The 23,725-nt window shown below is 37.5% G+C and overlaps 1 protein-coding gene across 2 annotated transcripts in view; it reads left to right on the top strand.

Annotated features, from left to right (window-relative positions):
• The window catches only part of LOC106883978 (transmembrane channel-like protein 7), a 141,887-nt gene that overhangs the window by 44,099 nt on the left and 74,063 nt on the right, over positions 1-23,725 (top strand). For both annotated transcript variants that reach the window (XM_014935137.3, XM_089355230.1), the window contains exon 5: positions 15,532-15,634. In XM_014935137.3, the coding sequence (XP_014790623.1) occupies positions 15,532-15,634 (103 nt within the window). The remainder of the gene's footprint in view (positions 1-15,531; positions 15,635-23,725) is intronic.

Raw genomic sequence — 23,725 nt, 5'->3', positions numbered from 1 at the left:
TTAGCCTGGATCATTCTGTCGATGTTGACTGTTAAATCCCAGAGGGTAGTGACATTTTTACCTTCAACGACTGGCTCAGCATGATGTTCATACCAGTAAACAGAAATGCTAATTTTGTAGTGTTTACATATTTTCCAGTGTAAATACTGTCCTACTTTATCGTGAAGATTTTTGTATTCGTTTGGCGTCAGCACAGGACATCTCGAGTCGCGATGGTCTATTGTTTCATTAAATTTATCGCAGAATCTGCATTTAGGGTCAGAACCGTTTTGAAGAACGTTAGCCTGGTAGTTTTTGGTAAGCAAGTTTTGATCTTGTGCCGCCAATATGAAACCTTCAGTCTCTGCTTTCAGTCCTGAGCTTCTCAGCCACTGATGGGTTGTTCTTGATCTACATCAGCATTTCAACTTTGAAATATATACTGTCCATGTAGAGGTTTCTGGTTCCACCGCTCCTCAGTTTGTTTCTGCCCATTCTTTTTTGCAGTCTGTTTGATCCGTTTTGCATTTTTCGTGGCATTGACTTCGGGTTCTTCATCTAATTCAGGGTTAATGCCAAGTTCCCTTGCGAATTTTCAAGTTTCCTTGACAATAGAATGTGATCTTTTGCTGCTTTCGTGTTTGCACACAAGCCGCAGCATCCAGTTCTCTGTACTAGATTAAGTACTCGTTCATTGCTATTGTGGAAGTCTTACAGCACTATTCTACCTGCATCATTCCTCTTCCCCTATTACCTCTAGGTAGGTACAGGTGATCAACGTCTGCTTTTGGATGGTGCATGTTTTTATATGTTAGTAGTTTTATTGTTTTCCTGTCCAGGCGTTTAAATTCTGTAAGATTCCAGTTAATGATGTTAAAACTGTATTGGACTGTTGGAAGTGCCAAGGTGTTAATGACTTCGATGCGATTTTTAGAGTTGAGTTCAGTTTTTAGTATGAGTCGTATTCTTCTGTAATACTTCTTTAGTAATTTTACCTTCATAGTACCATGTTGTATACCATCTCCTTCGTTTATTCCTAGGTATATATATATAGCTTTCTTGTGGGTCAAGCTCTTTGATGGTAGTGTCGGTATCGAATTTAATGGAAGCTGTTTGCTTGAGTCTGCCTCGTGCAAAAGTTGCTTTAGCACACTTATCAAGGCCAAAATACATGTTACTGCTGAACTCTTTAACAGTTGTTAACAGTCCTATTAGCTCTTCGTCACTTCTAGTAAACAGCTTCAGGTCGTCCATATATTTTGAACCCGTACCTGGTGTTACCCAGTTCGTTTGAGAGTGGAATAAGTGCCATGCAAAAGAGTAATGGGGAGAGGGAATCACCTTGAAAGATGCCTCATTTGATGTTGATGTTATTAGATTGGCTCATCCCATTACTATGGTTTAGAAGGGGACGTGTATTCCACTTGACCGCGCTACCTTGTAAGAATTTGGAAACGACTGGAGAGATCTTGTATATCTCAAGGGCCTTGAGTAGCCAATTATATGGGACACTATCAAACGCCTTTCTGTAGTTTATCTATGCCATACTCAGGCAGGTTCTTGTTGCTCCAGCAATTCTCTACAATCATATTATTTATGAGTAATTGATCTTTGCATCCATAAGAATTCCTTTTACAACCTTTTGAGCTTGTGGAATGATAGAGTTCTGTTCCAGGAAAGTGTATATTCTTTACAGTTAGTATGGATGTGAGGATCTTGTAAGTGGTGATAAGACATGTTATTGGTCGGTAGTTCTTTGGAATTTTTTGTCTTCAGTTTTTGGTAGAAGGTGTGTTGTTCCTTCGGTCAGCCAAGCAGGTGTTTGCTCTGGGTTCTGGATGACATCAGTTAGGAATGCAGCAAAATTTTGGTGTACTTCTGTTAAACAATTCAGCCAGAAGTTAGGGATCCGGTCCAGTTCTGGGGTACTCCATTTGTGAGACTTTCTTAAAAACATCTTAGTGCTCTTCTACTCCTGTTGCCTCCCATTTCTGCTCTTCAACTGGATAGAACATGAGAAAGTGACCGGATGAAGTTGAAGAGCAGAACTCTTCCATCTCCTCAGTAGTAGTAGTAGTAGTAGTAGTAGTAGTAGTAGTAGTAGTAGTAGTAGTAGTAGTAGTAGTAGTAGTGAAATAAAAGAAATCGTTGTTATTATCAACCAAGGAGAGTGAATTGGAAGATTCGTTGAAGTGACGGACAAAATTTCTCAGTTGAACAACCACAAAATCTACTTTCATTTTCACCCTTTCGAAGACGATAATATATTGTACCAGTGCCGTACTGGAGTCCATGTAAATGACTAATACCTCCCAAAATATTGTTGGCTTTTACTTAAATCAGAAACAATAATTATTATTGCTACTGAGTGAAAGAGCAATACATGTCATAAAAGTGATACTGGGGTACAAATATACGAATCCCAATATATCCATCATGACTACCCGTTTGATAAGAGTACACAAGGCACATGCATCACAACCATATGTGCGCGACATGATGATCTTATATCAAGACAAACAGAGCATGACCTTGCAGGTGGGGCCCAGTTAGAATTTTCTTCAGGTTGAGTAACCTATCCAACTCAAAAGGTTCCTGAATAAGGTTTGTTTAAAGATCATCATTATGGAAGCAAGTTAGCAGAATCGTTAGCGCTTTGGACTAAATGCCTTGCAGTATTTCTTCCAGATTTTTACGTACTGGTTTCAAATCCCTCCGAAGTCATCAACACAATACAGGAACTGAATGGCTCTGCAGCCTGAAGCAAACAACTTAATATTTCCAGCAAGAAGCTATCCTCTTTATCGAGGATAACATCAGAAACAGGAGCAAGAAGATTAGCAATCGGAAAGCAGCAGAATCTGCTGCTGTACAGAGATTTTGGAGAAGAAAGTGCCATATGTTGATTGCAGAGCAATTCAATGCTTTGATTGATGTCGCACATGAAATTCCAAGGTGTTGACCAAAGGACTGACAGTGTTGTGCTTGAAGGATGTATGGAAAGGAAATGCTTCTGACTATTACAGGCCAATTTCTTACCTTACATTAATGTGGAAGTTACTGTCAGGAGGGATTGCAGAAGAAATGTATAAATTTCTTGATGATAATAATTTTACCAATGGAACATAAATGTTGTAGGCAGAGGTATCAAAGGCCAATTATTGATGGACAAAATAATAATGCAAGTTTATAAGCAAAAGAGAACAAATTTGGGAAAAGTGTGGATTGATTACCGCAAACCTTACGGTATGATCCAACATTCGTAGATCATTGAGCTAAGATATGTTTGGTATTGCAAGGAATGTCACGTGTTTTCTGAAGAGAAGTGTAGTGGATTAGAAAACTGAGAGAGATTTTCTAAAGGGATAGATTATCTCCTTTGCTTTTTGTACTTTGCATGATCCTTCGGACCTTGGTGCGAAGAAAAGTGAACCTGGGATATCAGTTCAAGGATAAAAGACAGAGAATCAATTATTTTCTCTTCATGAGTGATTTGAAGCTGTATGGCAAGGATGAGGTACAAGTGAGTTCCTTGATGAACACAGTCCACTGTTTTAGGGCTGGTATTAAACTGGAATTCGGATTCAAGATTTTTGGTGAAATGAGTCTGAAAAGAGTCAAGGTACAGACCTTGTCAGGGATAGAATTACCAAATACGGAAGCAAGTGAAAAAAATGAAAGGAATACTATAAGTAAGTTGACATACTAGAGTTCAATGAAATCATGGAGATGGAAATGAAAGAAAAACTGAAGAAAGAGTGTTTCCGAAGACTACGATTGGTGTTGCGCTCAAAATTGACTGGATGGAATAAATTCCAAGTAGTAAATAAATAAGCGATTGCATCAATTAGGTATAGAGTTGGGGTCAAGAATGGCGAAAGAATGAGCTGGTGAGTATATATATGAAGACAGGGAAACTATTGATATTGCATGGGACATTCTATCCCAGATATGATACTGATCAGTTTTACTTGTCCAGAAGAAAGGGTGCGAGAGATTTGATCAGTTGTCTCGATTGTGTTGAAGCAGAGGAAAACAGTTTAGGGTGGTGTGTAAAAAATGCCGCAGAACATGTGAAGAAATCCGGCATCATTAAAACGGTTAATTGTGTTAAGAAATAGAAATTTAAAGAGGAAAGAACATAGAAAAATAAAATGGCATGGAAAGGGCTAAACATTTACGGTCAGTTTGCAAGTGATACCAGCTCCAGAACCGATACAGGAGGCCAGGTGTTAAGGATGCAGGAGAGTAACCTGAAGACAGAACTAGAAGCACTTATATGCGCGGCATAAGAACAAGCATTGAGAATAAACCATCTGAAGTGCAGAATCGATAACACATCTGCGAGCGACAAATGCAGAATGAGAGGGGTGAAACAGTGAGGTACATTGTTAGTGAAAGCCTGAAATTAATACAATGTGATTACAAAAGCCGACATGACAATGTGGCAAGAATGACCCATTGAGAGCTTTGTGGAAATTGTGGCCTTGAAATTTCGAAGAATAACCAAATCCCAGGAGTTACTGAGAATAAGGATTGCAAAATCCTGTGAGATGCAATGATTCAGTGTGACCACCAGATTAAACATCAGAAACCTGATATTGTTGTGGTGAACAGAAAAGAAAAAAAACATGCCTGGTAATTGACATAACATGATCTGGTGACAATAGGATTGAAGAGTAAGTAGAAAATGTGAACAATTATGATGAATTGAAGTGGGAATATTGTGGGCGATAAAGAAAGTGGCCGTGATACCATTAGAGATTGGCGCGCTTGGAAGTATCAGTAACCAACTACCAGCGTTGCTCAAACAGATTGGAATGAATATGACGATAGATCACCTTCAAAAATCAACATTACTTGGAACTACAAGAGTTCTCGTCAGAGTCCTTAAAACATGATCAGTAAACACCTGTCACCTCAGTCTGCTGGTTATTGGCAACTGACACTTTTCCACATACCCAGCAAAAGAAAGTTGAGTTTTCGTGATAATAATAATAATAATAATAATAATAATAATAATAATAATAATAATAATAATAATAATAATAATAATAATAATAATAGTAATAATAATAATAATAATAATAATAATAATAATAGTAATAATAATAATAATAATAATAATAATAATAATAATAATAAGAGGAATAGCACCGGGCTGAATAACAACATGGATGTGCTACACCGGGCTCCCTATACAAAAACATATCTAATCCAATAACATTGATGGAATTAGCCAAAAGAACCGGTGGAAGATTTGAAGGAAGCGGTCTTTTAACGAAGATAATTTTTTTAAGAATATTTTTTATTCTTAAAAAATGAAATTTCACTGCAATACAATGCACAGGACCTCCTATGCACGATGTCTCAATGAAACACGTGCGATCACACACGCAAAACCAACACCGGAAAGTTTACAAACTATATAAAAAAAAAGAAATGGAACAAAATAGTAAGTACATATATTGAATAATTACGCATACACTTGAACGTGTACACAATGATATATACGTTTTGATACCCATAGAACTACACATGCATCTTAATGTTTACAGAACTACGTAAAAATCACAGGACACACTTACGGATACGAAAACACATATCACAAACGAAGCAAAACCAAAACTTTTTTTTCTTTCTTCTTTGTTTATTTTCATTTTGTGAACAAATACAGACAGTGAACCATTCATAAGTTTAAAACGCCACACACACACAAAAATACACTATGCCTGGAGATAAATCTATCAACAAAAAAAATACAGATGAATACCGATCTGCTAGCCTTAAAAAACTACGCTACGAGCAATGTTTACATGCTGAGAACTCGGTGACGGTGTTGTCTCAAAAAACTGACCCTAAACAGACAAATCCATCCCCGAATGTCAACGCCAAAGCTCGTCATGCCTCAATGATAACAAGGCAGATCACAAACCAGAGTGGTTATCGACCGAATCACAAAGGGCCACTCACTCGAAATAGATCTGCTAGCCTTAAGAAGCTACGTCACGAAAGCTCGGAGACGGTGTTGTCTAAAAAAACTTACCCTAAACAGACAGATCCGTCCCCTAGCGTCAACGTCGAAGCTTGTTATGCCTCACTGGTAATAAAACAAAATATAAACCGCAATGGTCATAGACCGGATTATAAAGGACCACTTACTCGGATAATGAACCAGATCCGAGACGAGAAATCTGCTACTGGTTCAAATCTTCCCGACACACAGGAGCTGGAAGTACCCCACAACCGGAATATTCCAACAGATGGCCATCCATGCTCGTCATCAAATAACCAAAAGAAAAAGAATGAAAAATGGTCTAGGGAAGATAATAAAGAAGTTCTTAGAGCCTTCTACCGTGCCATATATTTCCCTACAGATAAATCTAATACTGTACAAACCTACTTAAACTGGAGACAGAAACACCTTGCAGTAAGACCCTACATAGACAGTAATAAACTTGCCAACGTCAGAAGAAACATTATAAAAAAAAAATTACTAACTGAAGTAGAGATTGACCAAATTAAGCAAGCAGTAAAGGATAAAAAGAATGAAACTGCAGCTAAAGAAGATACTACAGAGGAAATAATTATAAACCAGCCCAAGGCTGATGAAAATACAGTAATAATTGAAAGAGTTAAGGTAACTGATAGGCAAAATAAAATACTCTCTGAACCAACCATAAACACTAAGGCAGGTGAAAATCAAATAGATGAAGGAAGTCATACAGAAATCGACGCAACAGAACTACATGATCTAAAAAATCAAATCATGATTGAATGGCTGAAAATTAAAGAAACTAGTATGAATGAACGCGACACTCTCCCCAAAATTCGCAATTCTAACCAAAACCTGAAAATAATTGGTAAAATCCGCCTTGCACTTAAGGATATAATTTCAGCTAATGATGTTGATATTACAGATCTCAACCACCTGTACTATGCATCCGCAAGAATCTCAACGATTCTATGTGGTGAAAAGATTAGAAAAAGACAACACTCCCACAAAAAGCCTTCTTGGCAAGAACGCATTCAACACCAAATTAAGCTGCTTAGATCTGACATAGAATGTTTGAAAAACCTTAAATTTGACAAGAGTATCAAACCTACAAAGACCCAAAAACTAAAGAAAAAATATAACATGAAAACCATAGTTGACATTGATGCCACCATAGAAACCATCAAGCAAAAGGTATGTGCTAAAGCTGCCCGCATAGCAAGGTATGATAAGCGTGTTAAATTCTTCCGAGATAATAACATGTTCAAAAATAACCCCAAAAATTTCTACAGGAAGATAGGGAAAACACCAGTAACAATAAAGTCTGTCCCATCAAAAGAAGAAGTGCAAGAATTTTGGAATAAAATCTGGGCAGAAGATAAAACACACAATGAAAAGGCCCCTTGGATTGATAGAATAGCTACAGACCTAGACTCCTTAGAGGAGCAAAAGTGGGAGGGGGTCAGGGTAGAAGATATAAGATCTGCTCTCAGGAGGTCAAGCAAATGGAAGTCTCCAGGAAAGGATAAAATTCCTAACTTCTGGTTGAATGCCTTCCCAGAAAGCCATGAACTACTAACAAAACTTTACAACGATGTTTTGCAAAATCCTAGTTTGATGCCCTCTTGGCTAGTTAATGGTTTAACATTCCTGCTTCCAAAAAATGAGGAAACAAACGAACCAAAAAATTATCGCCCCATAACCTGCTTAACAACAATGTATAAGACGCTAACATCTGTCCTAACCGAGTACACCTATAGTTTTTTAATAGAAAGTAGCATATTCCCTAATGAGCAAAAGGGATGTAAACGTGGATCTTATGGTTGTAAAGATCAGCTACTCATCAATAAGATGATCTTAGAAGATTGTCACAAGCGACACAAAAACTTGTCAATAGCCTGGATAGACTATAAAAAGGCCTTTGATAGCCTACCACATAGCTGGATTAGGAAATGTCTGGAAATGTATAAAATAGCTCCTACTCTGCGAAACTTTTTATCTGTAAGTATGAGATCATGGAGAACCACACTGATGTTGAACAATGACAATGAATCTCTAAATGCTGGAGATGTAAGAATTTCATGTGGCATTTTCCAGGGTGACTCACTATCACCACTCCTCTTCTGTCTAGCCCTAATACCGCTCTCAAAATTGCTCAATGATGCACAGTATGGTTATAAAATATTTGATAAAAATATAAATCATCTCATTTACATGGATGATTTAAAGCTCTTTGCAAAAAATGACCAACAACTCAAAGGCCTACTAGCGATTGTTAAACAATTCAGTGATGACATCAGGATGCAATTTGGCCTTGATAAATGTGCAAAAGCTATCTTTATCAAAGGAAAAATGACAAATACATCTAATGTGAACCTTGACCAGCAAAATGTCATAAAAGAGTTAGAACCAGCGGAGAGCTACAAATACCTAGGGGTAATTGAAGGGGACAATATCAAGCACTCAGTGATGAGGGAAAGGATCAGAAGAGAATGTTATCGCAGGGTGAGAGCAATACTGAAGACAGAGCTGAACGCGAGAAACAGGATCGAAGCGATCAATGCTCTAGCCATACCAGTCGTGACTTACAGTTTCAACATCGTTAACTGGTCAATTACTGAAATATGTAATGTTGACAGAAAAATACGAAAACTGTTGACAATGCATAGAATGCACCACCCTAAGGCAGATATAGAACGTCTTTATCTGCCAAGAAAAGAGGGAGGTCGAGGACTACTACAGCTGGCATTATCAATGAAGGTAGCCACAATTGGCCTAGACACCTATATGAAAAACTCTGAGGACTGGATGCTAAACTTGTCTTAAAATATGAAAGCAAGAAAGCATCTTACTCAGTAACAAAACAGGCAAAGGAATATCTAAGTGAATTCCAATTGCAACAAATTCAAGAATTAGACGAACTAGAAACACCTACAGAAAAAGCTAAGCGCTTGAAAACCCGTGCTAAAATTGCTGCCTTAGCTATTATGACTGAAAAATGGCATGGAAAACCTCTCAATGGCAAATACCCAAAGAGAGCGAATAATGCAGATATTGACAAAGCCCTTACCCACCAATGGTTAATGGCCTCTGGATTGAAATCAGAAACAGAGGGGTTTATCATAGCAGCCCAAGATCAATGCCTACCTACAAAGAACTACCAGGCCAACATATTAAAGAACGGCAGCTCCCCATTATGTCGTATATGCCAACAACAAAATGAGACCATCGATCATGTTGTCTCCATGTGCAGTCTGCTTGCGCCTACAGAGTATCTCAACAGGCATGATAGAGCTGCACAATATATTCACTGGGTAATATGCAAAAACCTGGACTTGCCCCATGATAAAAACTGGTGGGAACACAAACCACCCCCAGTACTTGAAAATGATCACATTGCACTCCTCTGGAACTTCACCATTCAAACTGACAGAAAGATAGACGCAAATAGGCCAGACATCATACTGAAAGACTTCAGACAAAAATCATGCCTCCTCATTGATATGACTGTCCCAATTGATATAAACGTATCTGTCAAGACCTACCAAAAACTGAGCAAATATAAAGATCTTGAAATAGAAATTAGCAAAATGTGGAATCTGAAGACGAAAACAATACCTATTGTACCTGGGAATGACAGCGAAACGGGCTGATTACTACCTAGCTCAGATACCAGGAAACCCCAAAATGGCTGAAGTCCAAAAGATAGTGCTCATGGGAACTGCCCATATCCTACGTAAAATACTGTCTATGTGATCTCAAATTTTAAAGCAAACATAATTTTCTTATGGTTTCTTAAACATTCACTTGAACAAAACTGTACAAATCCAAATATATGGTACCCTAGGCATAACACCTACATGAACTTCTAACTTGTTGTCTCTTGAGGTCTCTGGGTGAGACTTGGATCCAACTTGTACAAATGCAAAACAAAAGTCAAACATAAAATAATAATAATAATAATAATAATAATAATAATAATAATAATAATAATAATAATACAGGAAAACAAGAAAAATAATGACAGGATCTAGGATGCACCATCCAAAATCTGACATAGAAAGGCTATATATACAACGTACAGAAGGTGGTAGGGGTCTTATACAGCTGGAAAACTATTATAAAATAACCACCATAGGACTGCAAAAATACCTACTTCAGAAGCAAGGAAAACTAATACAAACAGCCATAAAACACGAGCAGAACAAAAAAAAAACTGTTTTCAGTATTTAAGGAAGCTGACAAATACAAACAAGAAATCATACTACCTAATAAACACCACGACGACAACGACGACGACGAAGAAGAAGAAGAAGAAGAAGAAGAAGAAGAAGAAGAAGAAGAAGAAGAAGAAGAAGAAGAAGAAGAAGAAGAAGAAGAAGAAGAAGAAGAAGAAGAAGAAGAAGAAGAAGAAGAAGAAGAAGAAGAAGAAGAAGAAGTTGTGTTAACTGGAACGACTCATGTACTGAGAAGAGCATTATCGCTGTGAAAACAACATACATTCATGAATTTAATTATTTATTAATTTTTTTTTTAGATACCTGTGAATTTGCGTGTGTAAACTGAGAATGCATACAATGAGCTTCTCTGCCCTAGGTGTACGGAAAACACTCATCGAGAAATGGAAGAAAATTTGAAGAAAGAAGAAGAAAAAATAACATAGTAATAATAATAATAATAATAAGAAGAAGAAGAAGAAGAAGAAGAAGAAGAAGAAGAAGAAGAAGAAGAAGAAGAAGAAGAAGAAGAAGAAGAAGAAGAAGAAGATGACGATGATGATGATGGCCTGATGCAGTACTAGGTAGTAGCTCTTATGGCTTCTGATCTTAACTGATTGGAAGTGTTATCATGTACATTGTTCCATCTTGGTATAAAAGATGGGCTACAGCAAATATTCTGCTCAATACCACAGATTTGCTTAACCCGTTAAGCATGTCCCTTAATGACTGACGACATGGTCTTTTCTGATCCCGAGCAGATGTAGTGAGGGAACATGATAGCCATATGTTGAGAGGAATTCTTTGGGGTTTGGATAATTCACCTCTGAAAACATGGGTGCTTAATTCAACATCCTTAAACAACCCTTAATCAGGGACCTTTTGAGCGGGATGGGCAACTCGATCTGAAGAAAATTCTAACTAGGTCCCACCTGCAAGGTCATGCGCTATTTATCTTAATATGAGATCCCCATGTCGCGCACATATGGTTGTGATGCATGCGCTTTGTGAACCCTTATCAGACGGGTAGTCATTATGTGTAACCCAGTGTCACTTTGATGGCATACACTGCTCTCTCACTCACTGAATAATAATAATAATAATAATAATAATAATAATAATAATAATAATAATAATAGTCTCTGGGTGAGACTTGGATCCAACTTGTACAAATGCAAAGCAAAAGTCAAACATAAAATGATAATAATAATAATAATAATAATAATAATAATAATAATAATAATAATAATAATAATAATAATAATAATAAACAACAACAACAACAACAAGAATTTGTGTTTGTTGTTAATCTGACGCTATTGTTTTTGTTATTTCTTTTGTATCTGTAGTTGTTGCTGCCTTATCGATTCGATTGCAAAAGTAACTCTGATTGCTGTTCTTGTTTGGAATCTAGTTTCGCTATTATTGTCGCAGCTGTTGTAATTGACGTTGCTATCCATAATACCCCTGTTTATGTTGTTGGGTGTTGTTACTGTTGGCGTTGTCACAGCTGTTACTCTTTTATGCAAATGAGGATATGTATATATATGTATGTATGTATATATATATATATATATATATATATATATATATATATATACACACACACACACACATATATGTATATATATATACGTGTGTATATATGCTTGTATCTATGTACACACATTTTTTGTATCATCTATGCAATTATGATATTTAAACAGGTATAGTTTTAAAAATTCGTCATGTGTCTTAAAGCAATCCTTCATACAAAATATGCATATATATGCACATGTATGTATGCATATGTGTGTGTGTGTTCATATATGTGTGTGTATAAACAACGTGCGAAAAAGTTAGTGCATAGGCATGTGTTTATTATGTGTGTGTTTTTATTTGGTTAAGTACCTTGTGGGTAGATTTTAATTTTTTTATATCTGAAATTGAATCTATTTCTTGTAGAAAAACTGACATTACCATGATATGGAAATATAACTGGCGTCATTAACTTGCTAAAGATACCAGGCCCTGTTCCATGTCTATTCTTTAATAGCTCAGACAGAGGAATGACTGCCACCATGATACTTTTTAGGAGGAAGATAGAAAGTAATCTTCAAATCTGAGAACTTGCCTGAATTCTTATAATAAAGTAGTCATCAATAATGACACCTTATGGCTAGTTGGGCAGCATATTACGTATACCATCTAAGAACAGGAACAGTCTCTCAGAAAGGATTCTGTACAGTTTTCTTCTATCAAATTTTACTTGGTCGACAAGGTAAAATTATTACCTGTTTTTATTGCAAGATGATGCAGGTAGTATATCCCCGCCTCGCCGACTTTTAGCTAATGCAATTGAAAAAACTGCATTATTTATAGGATGACCTAATATATAAATAGGTGCTTAAAACAATATAAAGCGTTGATACGACTCAAGGTTAATTCCAGATGCAGCTTAGGTATAAAAGTAGAACACAATTTGGATTTGAAATTTACTACAGTTGTTTCGATAGCACTTTATTCATGCATTTTATTCATACACTTTATAACTTTATTCACACTCATATATGAATTTATGTGTATGTATGGATATGTATGTGTGCGCGTGCGTATGTGTGTGAGTGAATTTGCATGTATGAAAATTGATAAAGCCATCGATTTCATTCACGATGTCATTCAGTAACTTCCTTGTCTCATGTTTCATCGCATTGATCTTTCTAGATTTGTTGTGACGGTGTGACTGCTTTCTGTTCTTCTTGACAGCAGGTCAGGGTTAGAAAATAATTCAGATGATAATTTGAAAATCATGATCGTTTTGGTATCTTTTCTCCTTGAATATTCGATTACATCTCCAGTTTCTCTATGAATTTGATTGCTATGTTTAAAATACCGTGTATTCATCATGCTAGTTGTTAAATAGGTCATCTTGAAGGTTTTAGCTTGCCTGTTTATACATGATTAATTTTTAACCTGAAAATGGTGGATTTATGCTATAATGTGTAAAGTATGTTATAATGTATAGCCCTTGAGTAACTTTGGTAGTTTTTTGTTGATTAAAAGCAATAATAATAAATTATACATAAACACACACACACATATTTTGGAGGAAGGGGCCAGTCAATTAGATCGACCCAGTACGTAAGTGGCACTTAATTTATCGACCCCGAAAGGATGAAATGTAAAGTCAACCTCGGCAGAATTCGAACTCAGAACGTAAAGACGACGAAATACCGCTAAGCATTTCGCTCGGCGTGCTCACGTTTTTGCCAGCTCGCTGCCTTCAAATATACTCTTATTGACGGTGGGATAAAAGCCTGTTCATCGTACGGCTGCTCCAATATAGAAAAACTTGCATGAATGACCACCAAACTCAGCTTTTATGCAAGTTTTATACAAGTTTATTAATGAAACACATTAGGATTTTTTTTTTCATTTTCAGTTACATTTTTCTTTCTCGTTTTTCTTTTTCTTTCTAAAATATAAACTCAGAAACGCATATGTTTTGTATTTGATCTCGAGTGAACCACGATGTAAAACAATTTAGAAACTAGAAATGAAATTATCTCCGTTATGTAACACCAGTTGAGCAAATTTATAGTTTCATACAGTTAATATTGGTTTCTTATTCAAGTTTTTATTTCCCAGCAATATTTTTACCAAGTTTATTACATCGTAGTTGGCCTAGTTAATAGAGTACTGGATACGTTGTGGTTTAGACCCAGGTCGACTGCATTGAACATACTTATGACCAAAGTACCTTGGCCTTGACAATTCATGTTTATGAATATTGAGGATGACATTATCTCATGTATCATGTATTTTTTTCCATTTTCAATGTAAAAGGAGAGTGATTGAAATGAATTTGGTTATTTCCCAAAATGGTCATGTCTGCCTAGTAGCCAAAATCAAGACAATATTGTAACAAATCAACGCTGTAAACAATGACATTACCTCATAACTTACGAATGTTTCAATGGCCTGCTGTGCTGATTCAGCTCCTGAAGTTTGGGGAATGGTGTATATACTTTTCACAGGTTTACTGATCTTTAGGTGCGCAAAATAGCATAGGATATTTAGTTAAACCTACTGATTTCAGAACCTGCTAAGGTTGATTTTATTTATCTGCTTTCTGAGATCGATAAAATAATTACTACCAGTTAAGTTGTGGATCAATATAATCGCTGTATCTATCAACAAAATCTGAGGTCTTATACCAATGTTAGAAATCAAATTAACCATATCTCCATTTGGATATTCTTTCATAATATTAAGGTTCGTAAAATATCACTACCCTTCACGTTTTTTAAACTCAATAAGAAATTTGTTGAGAAATTTCGTCACTATACTGACCGTGGTCAATGACTATATCGAAACTACATTAATTAAATGTTCGTTTTGTGCGTGCGTTTGTATACGTGATCTCTTCGAATTTGTATAAAGGCTACATATTACTAGAGATGAGCTTTAAACTATTATATAACTCTACTGGACAATAAATGAAGTCCCAGTATTAAACACCCGATTTATCCGTTTGATGATTTCATCAGGAAGAGGAAGTAGTACCCCATTGGAAGAGTCTCAGAACCTCAGCGACTGGTAGTGGAAGGGCCAGTATCTATTTCAATAATAGATCGTCACAGACTGGTGACATTGATGCTGTTTATGTTCAACTTGAACATATATGCGGCGACATCTACAGGAAACTTCTTGGTGAAACGAATTTCATGGGTTAATATTCTGTTGAGTAGGTGTTGATGTTGAAATGCAGTTTAAGCTGTTTTACTTTTGTTTTCTTTGTGTTGAAAGAGACGAAATTGAATTACCCATAAACACACACACACACATATATATATGTGTATGTATGTGTATATATATGTGTATATATATATATATATATATATATATATATATATATATATATATATATATATATATATATATATATATATATATATATATATATATATATATATATGTATGTATAGATATACATATACATATGTATAGGGAGAATTCACAAAAAAACAAAAGACGAAGACAGGTGGTGTAGACAACAAACAGATGTATTAGTATAACGCTCGGAAGTGAAAACGTCTTTAACGTTTCGAGCCTACGCTCTTCCACAGAAAGGAACACAGAAAGAAACAACGAGAAAAAATAAAGAATGTGTAGTGGCTATCGATCTATCATAGCGAATATGTGTGTGTGTGTGTGTGTGTGTGTGTGTGTGTGTGTGTGTGTGTGTGTGTGTGTGTGTGTGTGTGTGCGTGTGTTTGCGTGTGTGTGTGTGTGTGTGTGTGTGTGTGTGTGTGTGTGTGTCTGTATAATATACACCTCTCTGTTTTTCTTCTTTAATAGATCGGTTCAGATAGACGAAGCGGTAAAATGTTCGAAGGATTATGTATTACACATCAATAAATCTGACGTGAAAGAGCTATTGCTTGATTTTCTCCAGGGCTCAGTAAGTCATTACCATTTCTTATTATTTCACTTTCCTCTCCTTTTCTGTAAAGTTTAATAATCTAACCTTCAGCTTCCTAGTATTGCTTTCAGGTGTTGAATCAGTGGTGCGCTATTGTGTTATGTTCCTTTATGTTTTGAGCGCTGGTTCCAAGCCTCTTCGTGTATGACTGTCACAACTCCGAGGTCGATCAAATAAACATATATGGATCAAACTATGTCTTCCTTGCAAATATGTCACCATCTGCCAGAGTTAGGAATCAATTATACTGTACCAGACAACCGCGGATCCTCTAGTCACACGATCTACTAGAAACGGTAGATAAATATTCCAGTTGTTACAACCGACTGCTTAATAAATAAAGTAAACCTTAGATAAATAAAATCAGACAGTTGCCATCAAAACGACTTTGAACATAGGTCTACAGGATCAGATCTAACCTAGGGGTATGCAACAACATAAACAATAATGGAAGACAATTTACAAACTGACATAATAAAATATTGGGATAAAAACCTCAGGTTGCGTTGTACTTCTGGTTACATTATATGTTCAAATCTCATCCTTTCAGAGTTGGTGAAATAGTAATACTGTAAACGGGATTGATCCATTCTACTAAACTCATGTTTTTAAAAGATATTTCATTTTTTTGTTTTTCCGGATCACTTTTTTTTACTTCAGAAAAAATCCCTGTTATAGGTTTTAGATTGATGAGATTAGAATCAATAATGAAGTTATTGTGAACAATTCTTCTTCCCTCCGATGTAAATTATCTCCCAGTTTCATCAATTGGTAACCAGTCGATTTTATGGTAAGATAAACTTGAACAATTAAACACGTTACATGGAAGAAACTGTGGAAAATGCTGAAACAGTATGTAATGTTGAACCTCCCAGTCTTGAGTTCAAATATCACTTAAGTCAATACCGGATTTCTTTCATTTGTCATGCTACTATTGAAGCCAATCGACTTCCCTGATTCTCTGCAAAAGAAAAAGAAATGGCTTTGCGCAGCGTCAATTTAGTTTCGCCTTTCTTGCTTTAAGTTTGAAATTTCAATACGTTTTTGTCATATACTTTATGCTAAATTGTTAAGTTGATATACTTGGTTATGCTAAATTGTTAAGTTGATATACTTGGTTATGCTAAATTGTTAAGTTGATGTACTTGGCTATGCCAACTTCCACTTTAGAAAATTGAGATTATTTGAGAGAAATCTCTTCTATCATCATCTGTAATTTTCCCAAGATCTCAGCTACCGCCATTGTATACTTTGTTATCAAGGTAGATCGAAGCTCCTCCTGGTTATTCCAAATATTATCGAGCAGAGAAAGATTATAATTTTGCTGCTCGGAGGTTCTGAGATTAAACTACGGGCTGGTAGCGCTGTAGTCAATTTCCTGGACGGAAAATCTACGAATGATAAGTTAGTATCATATTCACATTAAACTAGACAATATTTATGATCCATAGAAATAAAAACATGAAAAATCCTCCTACCACTCAGATACACGGTCAATTCTGAAATATTTCTCGGATTTACAAACATAGGCCTATAGCCACAGGCGTAGCTGTGTGGTAAGAAGCTTTCTTCCCAACCACATGGGCAAGTGTCTTCTACTATAGCCTCGGGTCGATCAAAGCTTTATGAGTGGATTTGGTAGACGGAAACTGAAAGAAGCCTTCGTATGTGTATGTGTGTGTTTGTTTTTGATTGTGTTTGTCCCCCAACATCACTTGACAACCGATGGCGGTGTGTTTACGTCCCCGAAACTTAGCGGTTCAGCAATACAGACTGATAGATTAGATACCAATACTTTTTTTAAAATACGTACTGTGTCGATTCGATTCATTCGACTAAAATTTTTCAAGGTAGTGCCCCAGCATGGCCGCAGTCTAATGAGTGAAACAAGTAAAAGATAAATGATATCTAAACCCATCAACTTTACTCTATATTTTTACTGACACAAATTTCTTCACACACATAAAATAATGTTCGGCTGAGTGTTTCAGGGCGATAAGATTTTGTAATCAATGTTTTATACTGAATAAGGAATTGCTTCTACACGTCCCCATCCCCAAAGTGAGTCAGTCTGCAAAATCGAATGCAATGTTACGACACGTGTTTATACATACATACATACATACATACATACATACATATATATATATATATATATATATATATATATATATATATATATACCCTCTTGCAGACTACCTCGGTGACGAATGATAGGGACCTTCTCTTTGTGGCTGGTGACTTCAATGGACATGTTGGACAACATACAGGGGGCTTCCATGGCGTACATAGAGGCTATAGTTTTGGTTCCCGCAATGAGGAGGGAACCAAGCTGCTGGGGTTCTGCGATGCAAATGACCTTATGGTTTGCAATACTAACTTCAAGAAACCTGCCAGTCACCTAGTCACCTACCATTCTGGCAGACACATTAGCCAAATTAACTACATCCTTACCATGAAAAGGGAAAGATGGCTGCTTATAAATGCCAAAACCTTCCCAGGTGACTTCAGGATCAGGGCTAAATGGTTGCCCAGAAGACAACCAGCATGGAAAAGAAGGGTCTGGAAGCTTAAGGATCCTGTGAATGGACAGAGATTTAGAGACGTATTACTTGAAGCCGTTGACGAAATAGAAGGGGATATAGCTTCACACGATGTAGAAGACAACTGGAGGTTTCTACGAGACAACCTGCTGAGGGCCACTGACCAGATCTGTGGATGATGCAGAGTCCCCTCTCGACCCAACATTACGTGGTGGTGGAACAATGTTGTTGACAGGGCTATTAGACAAGAGAAACAGGCTTTCAAGGACTCGAAGAATGGTGGTAGCAGGGAATTGTATCAGACTGCCAGAAGGGAAGCTAAGGGACAGGTTTATTTAGCCAGAGGGGAAGCAGATAAGAAAAAAATTTGCCAATGTTCTGTGCCGTGAGGACTAAAGACTTGAGGTATTTCGTGTTGCAAGACAGTGTGTGAGAGATAATCGTGATGTCGTAGGAGAGAAATGTGTCCGCATGGATGATGGTTCACTTGCACTAAACGAGGCTGCAAAGAGAGAGGTTTGGAAACGCCACTATGAAAGGTTGTTCAATAAAGAGAATGAATGGGAGAAAGAGAGTTTGTCGAATGTCGACCCAACAGAGGGACCAACTCTCCGAGTTGACAGTACCATGGTAGATAAAGTAATTAAGAGCATGAAGATAGGGAAAGCCCCCGGCCCATCAGGAATCACTGCAGAAATGCTCAAAATATCTGGCAGTGTCGGCTATAGTCTAGTCACCCGTATTGTTAACCAGGTGATACACGAAGGAGTCATACCCAATGACTGGTGTAGCAGCACCGTAGTCAACTGCTACAAAGGTAAAGGTGATACATTAGATATGAATAATTACAAAGGTATCAAGTTGTTGGATCAGGTAATGAAAATCACGGAGAGGGTCATACCCAACTAATTAGGGGAGAGTCAGTTTAGATGAGATGCAGTTTGGGTTTGTGCCAAGGAAAAGCACCACTGATGCTATATTTCTGGTAAGACAGCTGCAGGAGAAATACATAGCCAAAGATAAACCTCTCTTGTACCTGGCTTTCGTTGACATGGAGAAAGTCTTTGACAGGGTCCCCCGTTCTCTTATCTGGTGGTCAATGAGGAAACTAAGGATAGATGAACGGTTAGTGAGAGCTGTGCGAGCCATGTACAGGGACGCTGTCAGTAAGGTGAGGGTTAGCAACGAGTACAGTGAAGAATTCCGGGTAGAGGTAGGAGTCCACCAAGGTTCAGTCCTCAGCCCCTTCCTATTTATCATAGTCTTCTAAGCAATAACACAGGAATTCAAGACAGGATGCCCCTGGGAGCTCCTCTATGCTGATGACCTTGCGCTAATTGCTGAGTCACTATCAGAAATAGAGGTGAAGTTTCAGGTGTGGAAGCAAGGACTAGAATCGGAGGGCCCTAGAGTCAACCTAGCTAAATCCAAAGTCCTAATAAGTAGGAAGGTAGACAAAACACAAACCCTTTCAGGTGGATGGCCCTGCTCGATCTGTAGAAAAGGCGTAGATAGAAACTCTATAAGATGTACCCAGTGTAAGCTATAGACACGTAAGAGGTGCAGCAATATCAAAGAAGGCTAACTAGGAAGATAGTTTTTGTATGTGGCAGATGTTCAGGAGCAAAAAACACTGAAAATGTGCAGAAAACAACTTCTGCCATATTTCAAGGAGAAAAACTATAAGTAGTTGATAGCTTCCGTTATCTAGGTGACCAAGTTAGTAGCGGCGGAGGGTGCGCTGAAAATGTAGCTTCTAAAATAAGAATAGCCTGGGCAAAGTTCAGAGAGTTCTTACCTCTGCTGATGACAAAGGGCCTCTCTCTCAGAGTAAAAGGCAGACTGTATGATGCATGTGTACGAACATGGGCCGTGACTGCTGAGGACATGCGTAAGCTCGCAAGGAATGAAGCCAGTATGCTCCGATGCATGTGTAATGTCAGTGTCCATACTTGACAGAGTGTAAGTACCTTGAGAGAAAAGTTGGACCTAAGAAGCATCAGCTGTGGTGTGCAAGAGAGACGATTGCGCTGGTATGGTCATGTGATGAGAATGGATAAGGATAGCTCTGTGAAAAAGTCCCACACCCTAGCGGTTGAGGGAACCTTTGGAAGAGGTAGACCCAGGAAGACCTGGGTGAGGTGGTGAAACACGACCTCCGAACATTAGGCCTTACCGAGGCAATCACTCTTGACCGAGACCTTTGGAAATATGCAGTGCATGAGAATACCTGGCAAGCCAAGTGAGACCATAATCCGAGGCCTCTGCCAAAGGTGTAACCAGCCCAGTTATGCGTACCTTTCTTTTATTGGACACTAAACTCTGTTTGCGAAGACTTGTTGAAGCAAATGAAATCGATCCAAATTCGACGACTGGCACCCATGCCAACCTCTCTTTCATTGGACACTAAACTCAGCTTGCGAAGACCTGTTGAAGCAAGTGAAATCGAAATCGTGATTGGACCAAATTCGATGACTGGCACTTGTGCCAGTGGAGCGCTAAGAGCACCATCCGAGCGTGATCATTGCCGAGAAGCTGTCTAGCTTCCGTGTCAGTAGCACGTAAATAGCACCATTTGAGCGTGATCGTTACCAGCGTCGCCTTACTGGCACTTGTGCCGTTGACACGTAAAAAAAAACATTCGAGCCAGGTCGTTGCCAGTGCCGCTGGACTGGCTCCTGTGCAGGTGGTACGTAAAAAGCACCATTTTGAGCGTGGCTACTGCCAGTACCGCCTGATTGGCCCACGTGCCGGTGGCACGTAAAAGCACCCACTACACTCTTGGAGTGGTTGACTTTAGGAAGGGCATTCAGCTGTAGAAACTCTGCCAGATCAGATTGGAGCCTGGTGCAGCCTTCTGGTACGCCAATCCTCAGTCAAATCGTCGAACCCATGCTAGCACGGAAGGCGGACGTTAAACGATGATGATGATGATGGTGATATATATGTATATATATATATATGAAAGTGAAAGGGGTACAAGGGGTACAGTTAACTTGCCGTGAGGAGTGGAATATTCAACGTTTCGGAGTCAATACTTCGTCAGGGGGCAGTGAAAAAGAGAAGGAAAGGAGAAAAAAGGTCAAACAGAGTTTACATCCTCTCATCTTAAAAAACTGGCTGCAACTGATATATATTTATATATATATATATATATTTATATATATATATATATATATTTATATATATTTATATATATGTGTTTTTACATTATTGATAAATTAATAAACTCATCAATAATATATTCAGTTTATCATTTAGATATTCACTAACAAAGCCAAGTGCGCCAATATGTGGAAATGTGAATTTATAATCTGAGGAGAGAAGGTGCTGGTTTCGGAGAGAAGTTGCTGGTTTCGGAGCAGTCGTCTGGAAATATTCTCTTTCTCCCTGTTTTGGAAGAAATATTCTGATCTGTAGGACCTACGTGGCTGTGCACGGCATTTTGTCCAAAACAAATAAATTAGGTCTGCTATTTCTGAACGTAACAGATGTTTCGACGAGAATATTTCACAAATATTCTTGAATTATGTTTGTATATATGTACATACATATGTGTACATATGCTGAATGCATATATGTACGTATGGACGTATGTATGTATGTGTGCATTTATACATCTACATGTGTATGTTAGTATGCATGTACTTACGTCAGTATGTATATACATATGCATGTATGTATGTAAGTATACATACATGTTTTTATGTTTGCATGTATGTATATAAATATATATGTCTGTATGTTAGTGTGTAAATGGTTTTATGTACAAATGCATGTTTGTGCGTGTTATAAATCAATATTACCGTACTGCAGTTTAGAGTGTTATAAAATCGATATTTCATGCACAGAATCTTCGTCCAGACATGTTTTACATGTTTTTAGATCATGTGTAGAGAAACAGTGGCCAAAATGTCATGTTTAGGCCATGTGTTGACATACAGTAGCTAAACGTTTATGTTTAGGTCATGTGTTGTGACGAAATATTCAAAAGAATTTGTATTTATGCCGACTTTATTGACACAGTAGCTAAAAAGTCATGTTTAAGTCAGGTGTTGAGTTACAATAGCTAAAACAATCAGTTTATCCACCGTTAGATTCCTATCAACTTCATTGATGCCGGCAAACAAAGCTGTCATTCTAGGAATATGATAAGATATAATTTGACGAAGGTTTTATTTAGTAGGCGGTCAGCTGACACATGGAGTTTCCCATTTTGGATCACAGTTTTATGGTTTTATGTGTGTATGTTTGTGTATGTATGTATATATGTATGTATTATTTGCGTAAGTTTATGTGAATGAATGCATATCTATATGTGTGCATGTGATTGCGCGTGTCTATATATATATATATATATGTATATATATATATATGTGTGTGTGTGTGTGTGTGTGTGTGTGTGTGTGTGTGTGTGTGTGTGTGTGTGTGTAGGTGCGTATGAATATATGTATGCATATATGTAAACAATTTTGTGAGAATATATGTATGTGTGGGAATTCAAGCCACTCACTAAGAAAGTGACAAGCTCTTTTGTTTTAGCGAAATAGTTTTGAGATATACTTTGCTGGTATGTGCATACATGTATGCGCATGCGTGGATGAAATTGCACTCATGGAATTGGTGTGCATGTTTCTTTAATACACAAGTGTGTGTGTGTGTCATTACTATTTATGGATTATGTATATATTATGTGTAAGCCTATTGCACACGTGATTTAGGGCTTATGTTTATTCGAGGAAACTCAAACGGAGGATACCTGCAACATTTTACATAATTTCACTGTACATCCAATCGATTGTATTTCGAAGATGCGAATCAGTTTGCTTTGTTCTTTCTTGGAGAAACCCAACATTTCTTAAACTTTTATTATATAAATCTGCCCATACGTATAATAATTGGTGCAAATGAAAATCTATTGTTTGGATATAAGAGTCACAAGTTTCTGATTAGTTCACCATAAATGTTCAACTTTTCCTCAATTTTTGATGCGACGCTCACATCTATTGAGCAGCTAAACTGCACAACAGTGTATGGCTTTTCTCCTCGATGCCTTCGAAGAATATCAGGCTTATTATGTAATGTATGCATAACACAATAACAGGCGCAGTCGTGGCTCTGCAGTAAGGAGCTTGCTTCCCAACTACATAGTTCAGCGTTCAGTCCTGTTGTATGGCACCTTGGGTAAGTGTCTTCTACTATAGCCTCGGATCGACCAAAGCTTTGTGAGTGGCTTTGGTAGACGGAAACAGAAAGAAGCCCGTCGCATGTGCGTGTGTGTGTGTGTGTGTGTGTGTGTGTGTGTGTGTGTGTGTGTTTGCGCCTGTCTGTCTCCCACCATCACTTGACAACCGGTACTACTATGTTTACGTCCCTCGTAACCTAGCGGTTTGGCAAAAGAATCTATAGAACAACTACCAGGCTTAAAATAATAAGTACTGGGATCGATTCATTCGACTAAAAACTTCCTCGAGGCGTTACCCCAGCAAGGCCGCGTCTAGTGATGTATTTATGTATGTATTTATGT

This window comes from Octopus bimaculoides, chromosome 7 (assembly GCF_046866305.1).
Source record: "Octopus bimaculoides isolate indiv1 chromosome 7, ASM4686630v1, whole genome shotgun sequence".
In the NCBI taxonomy this organism is placed as follows: Eukaryota; Metazoa; Mollusca; class Cephalopoda; order Octopoda; family Octopodidae; genus Octopus; species Octopus bimaculoides.
Note: the sequence above shows the minus strand (reverse complement) of the source record. Positions and strands in the feature narration are given on the sequence as shown.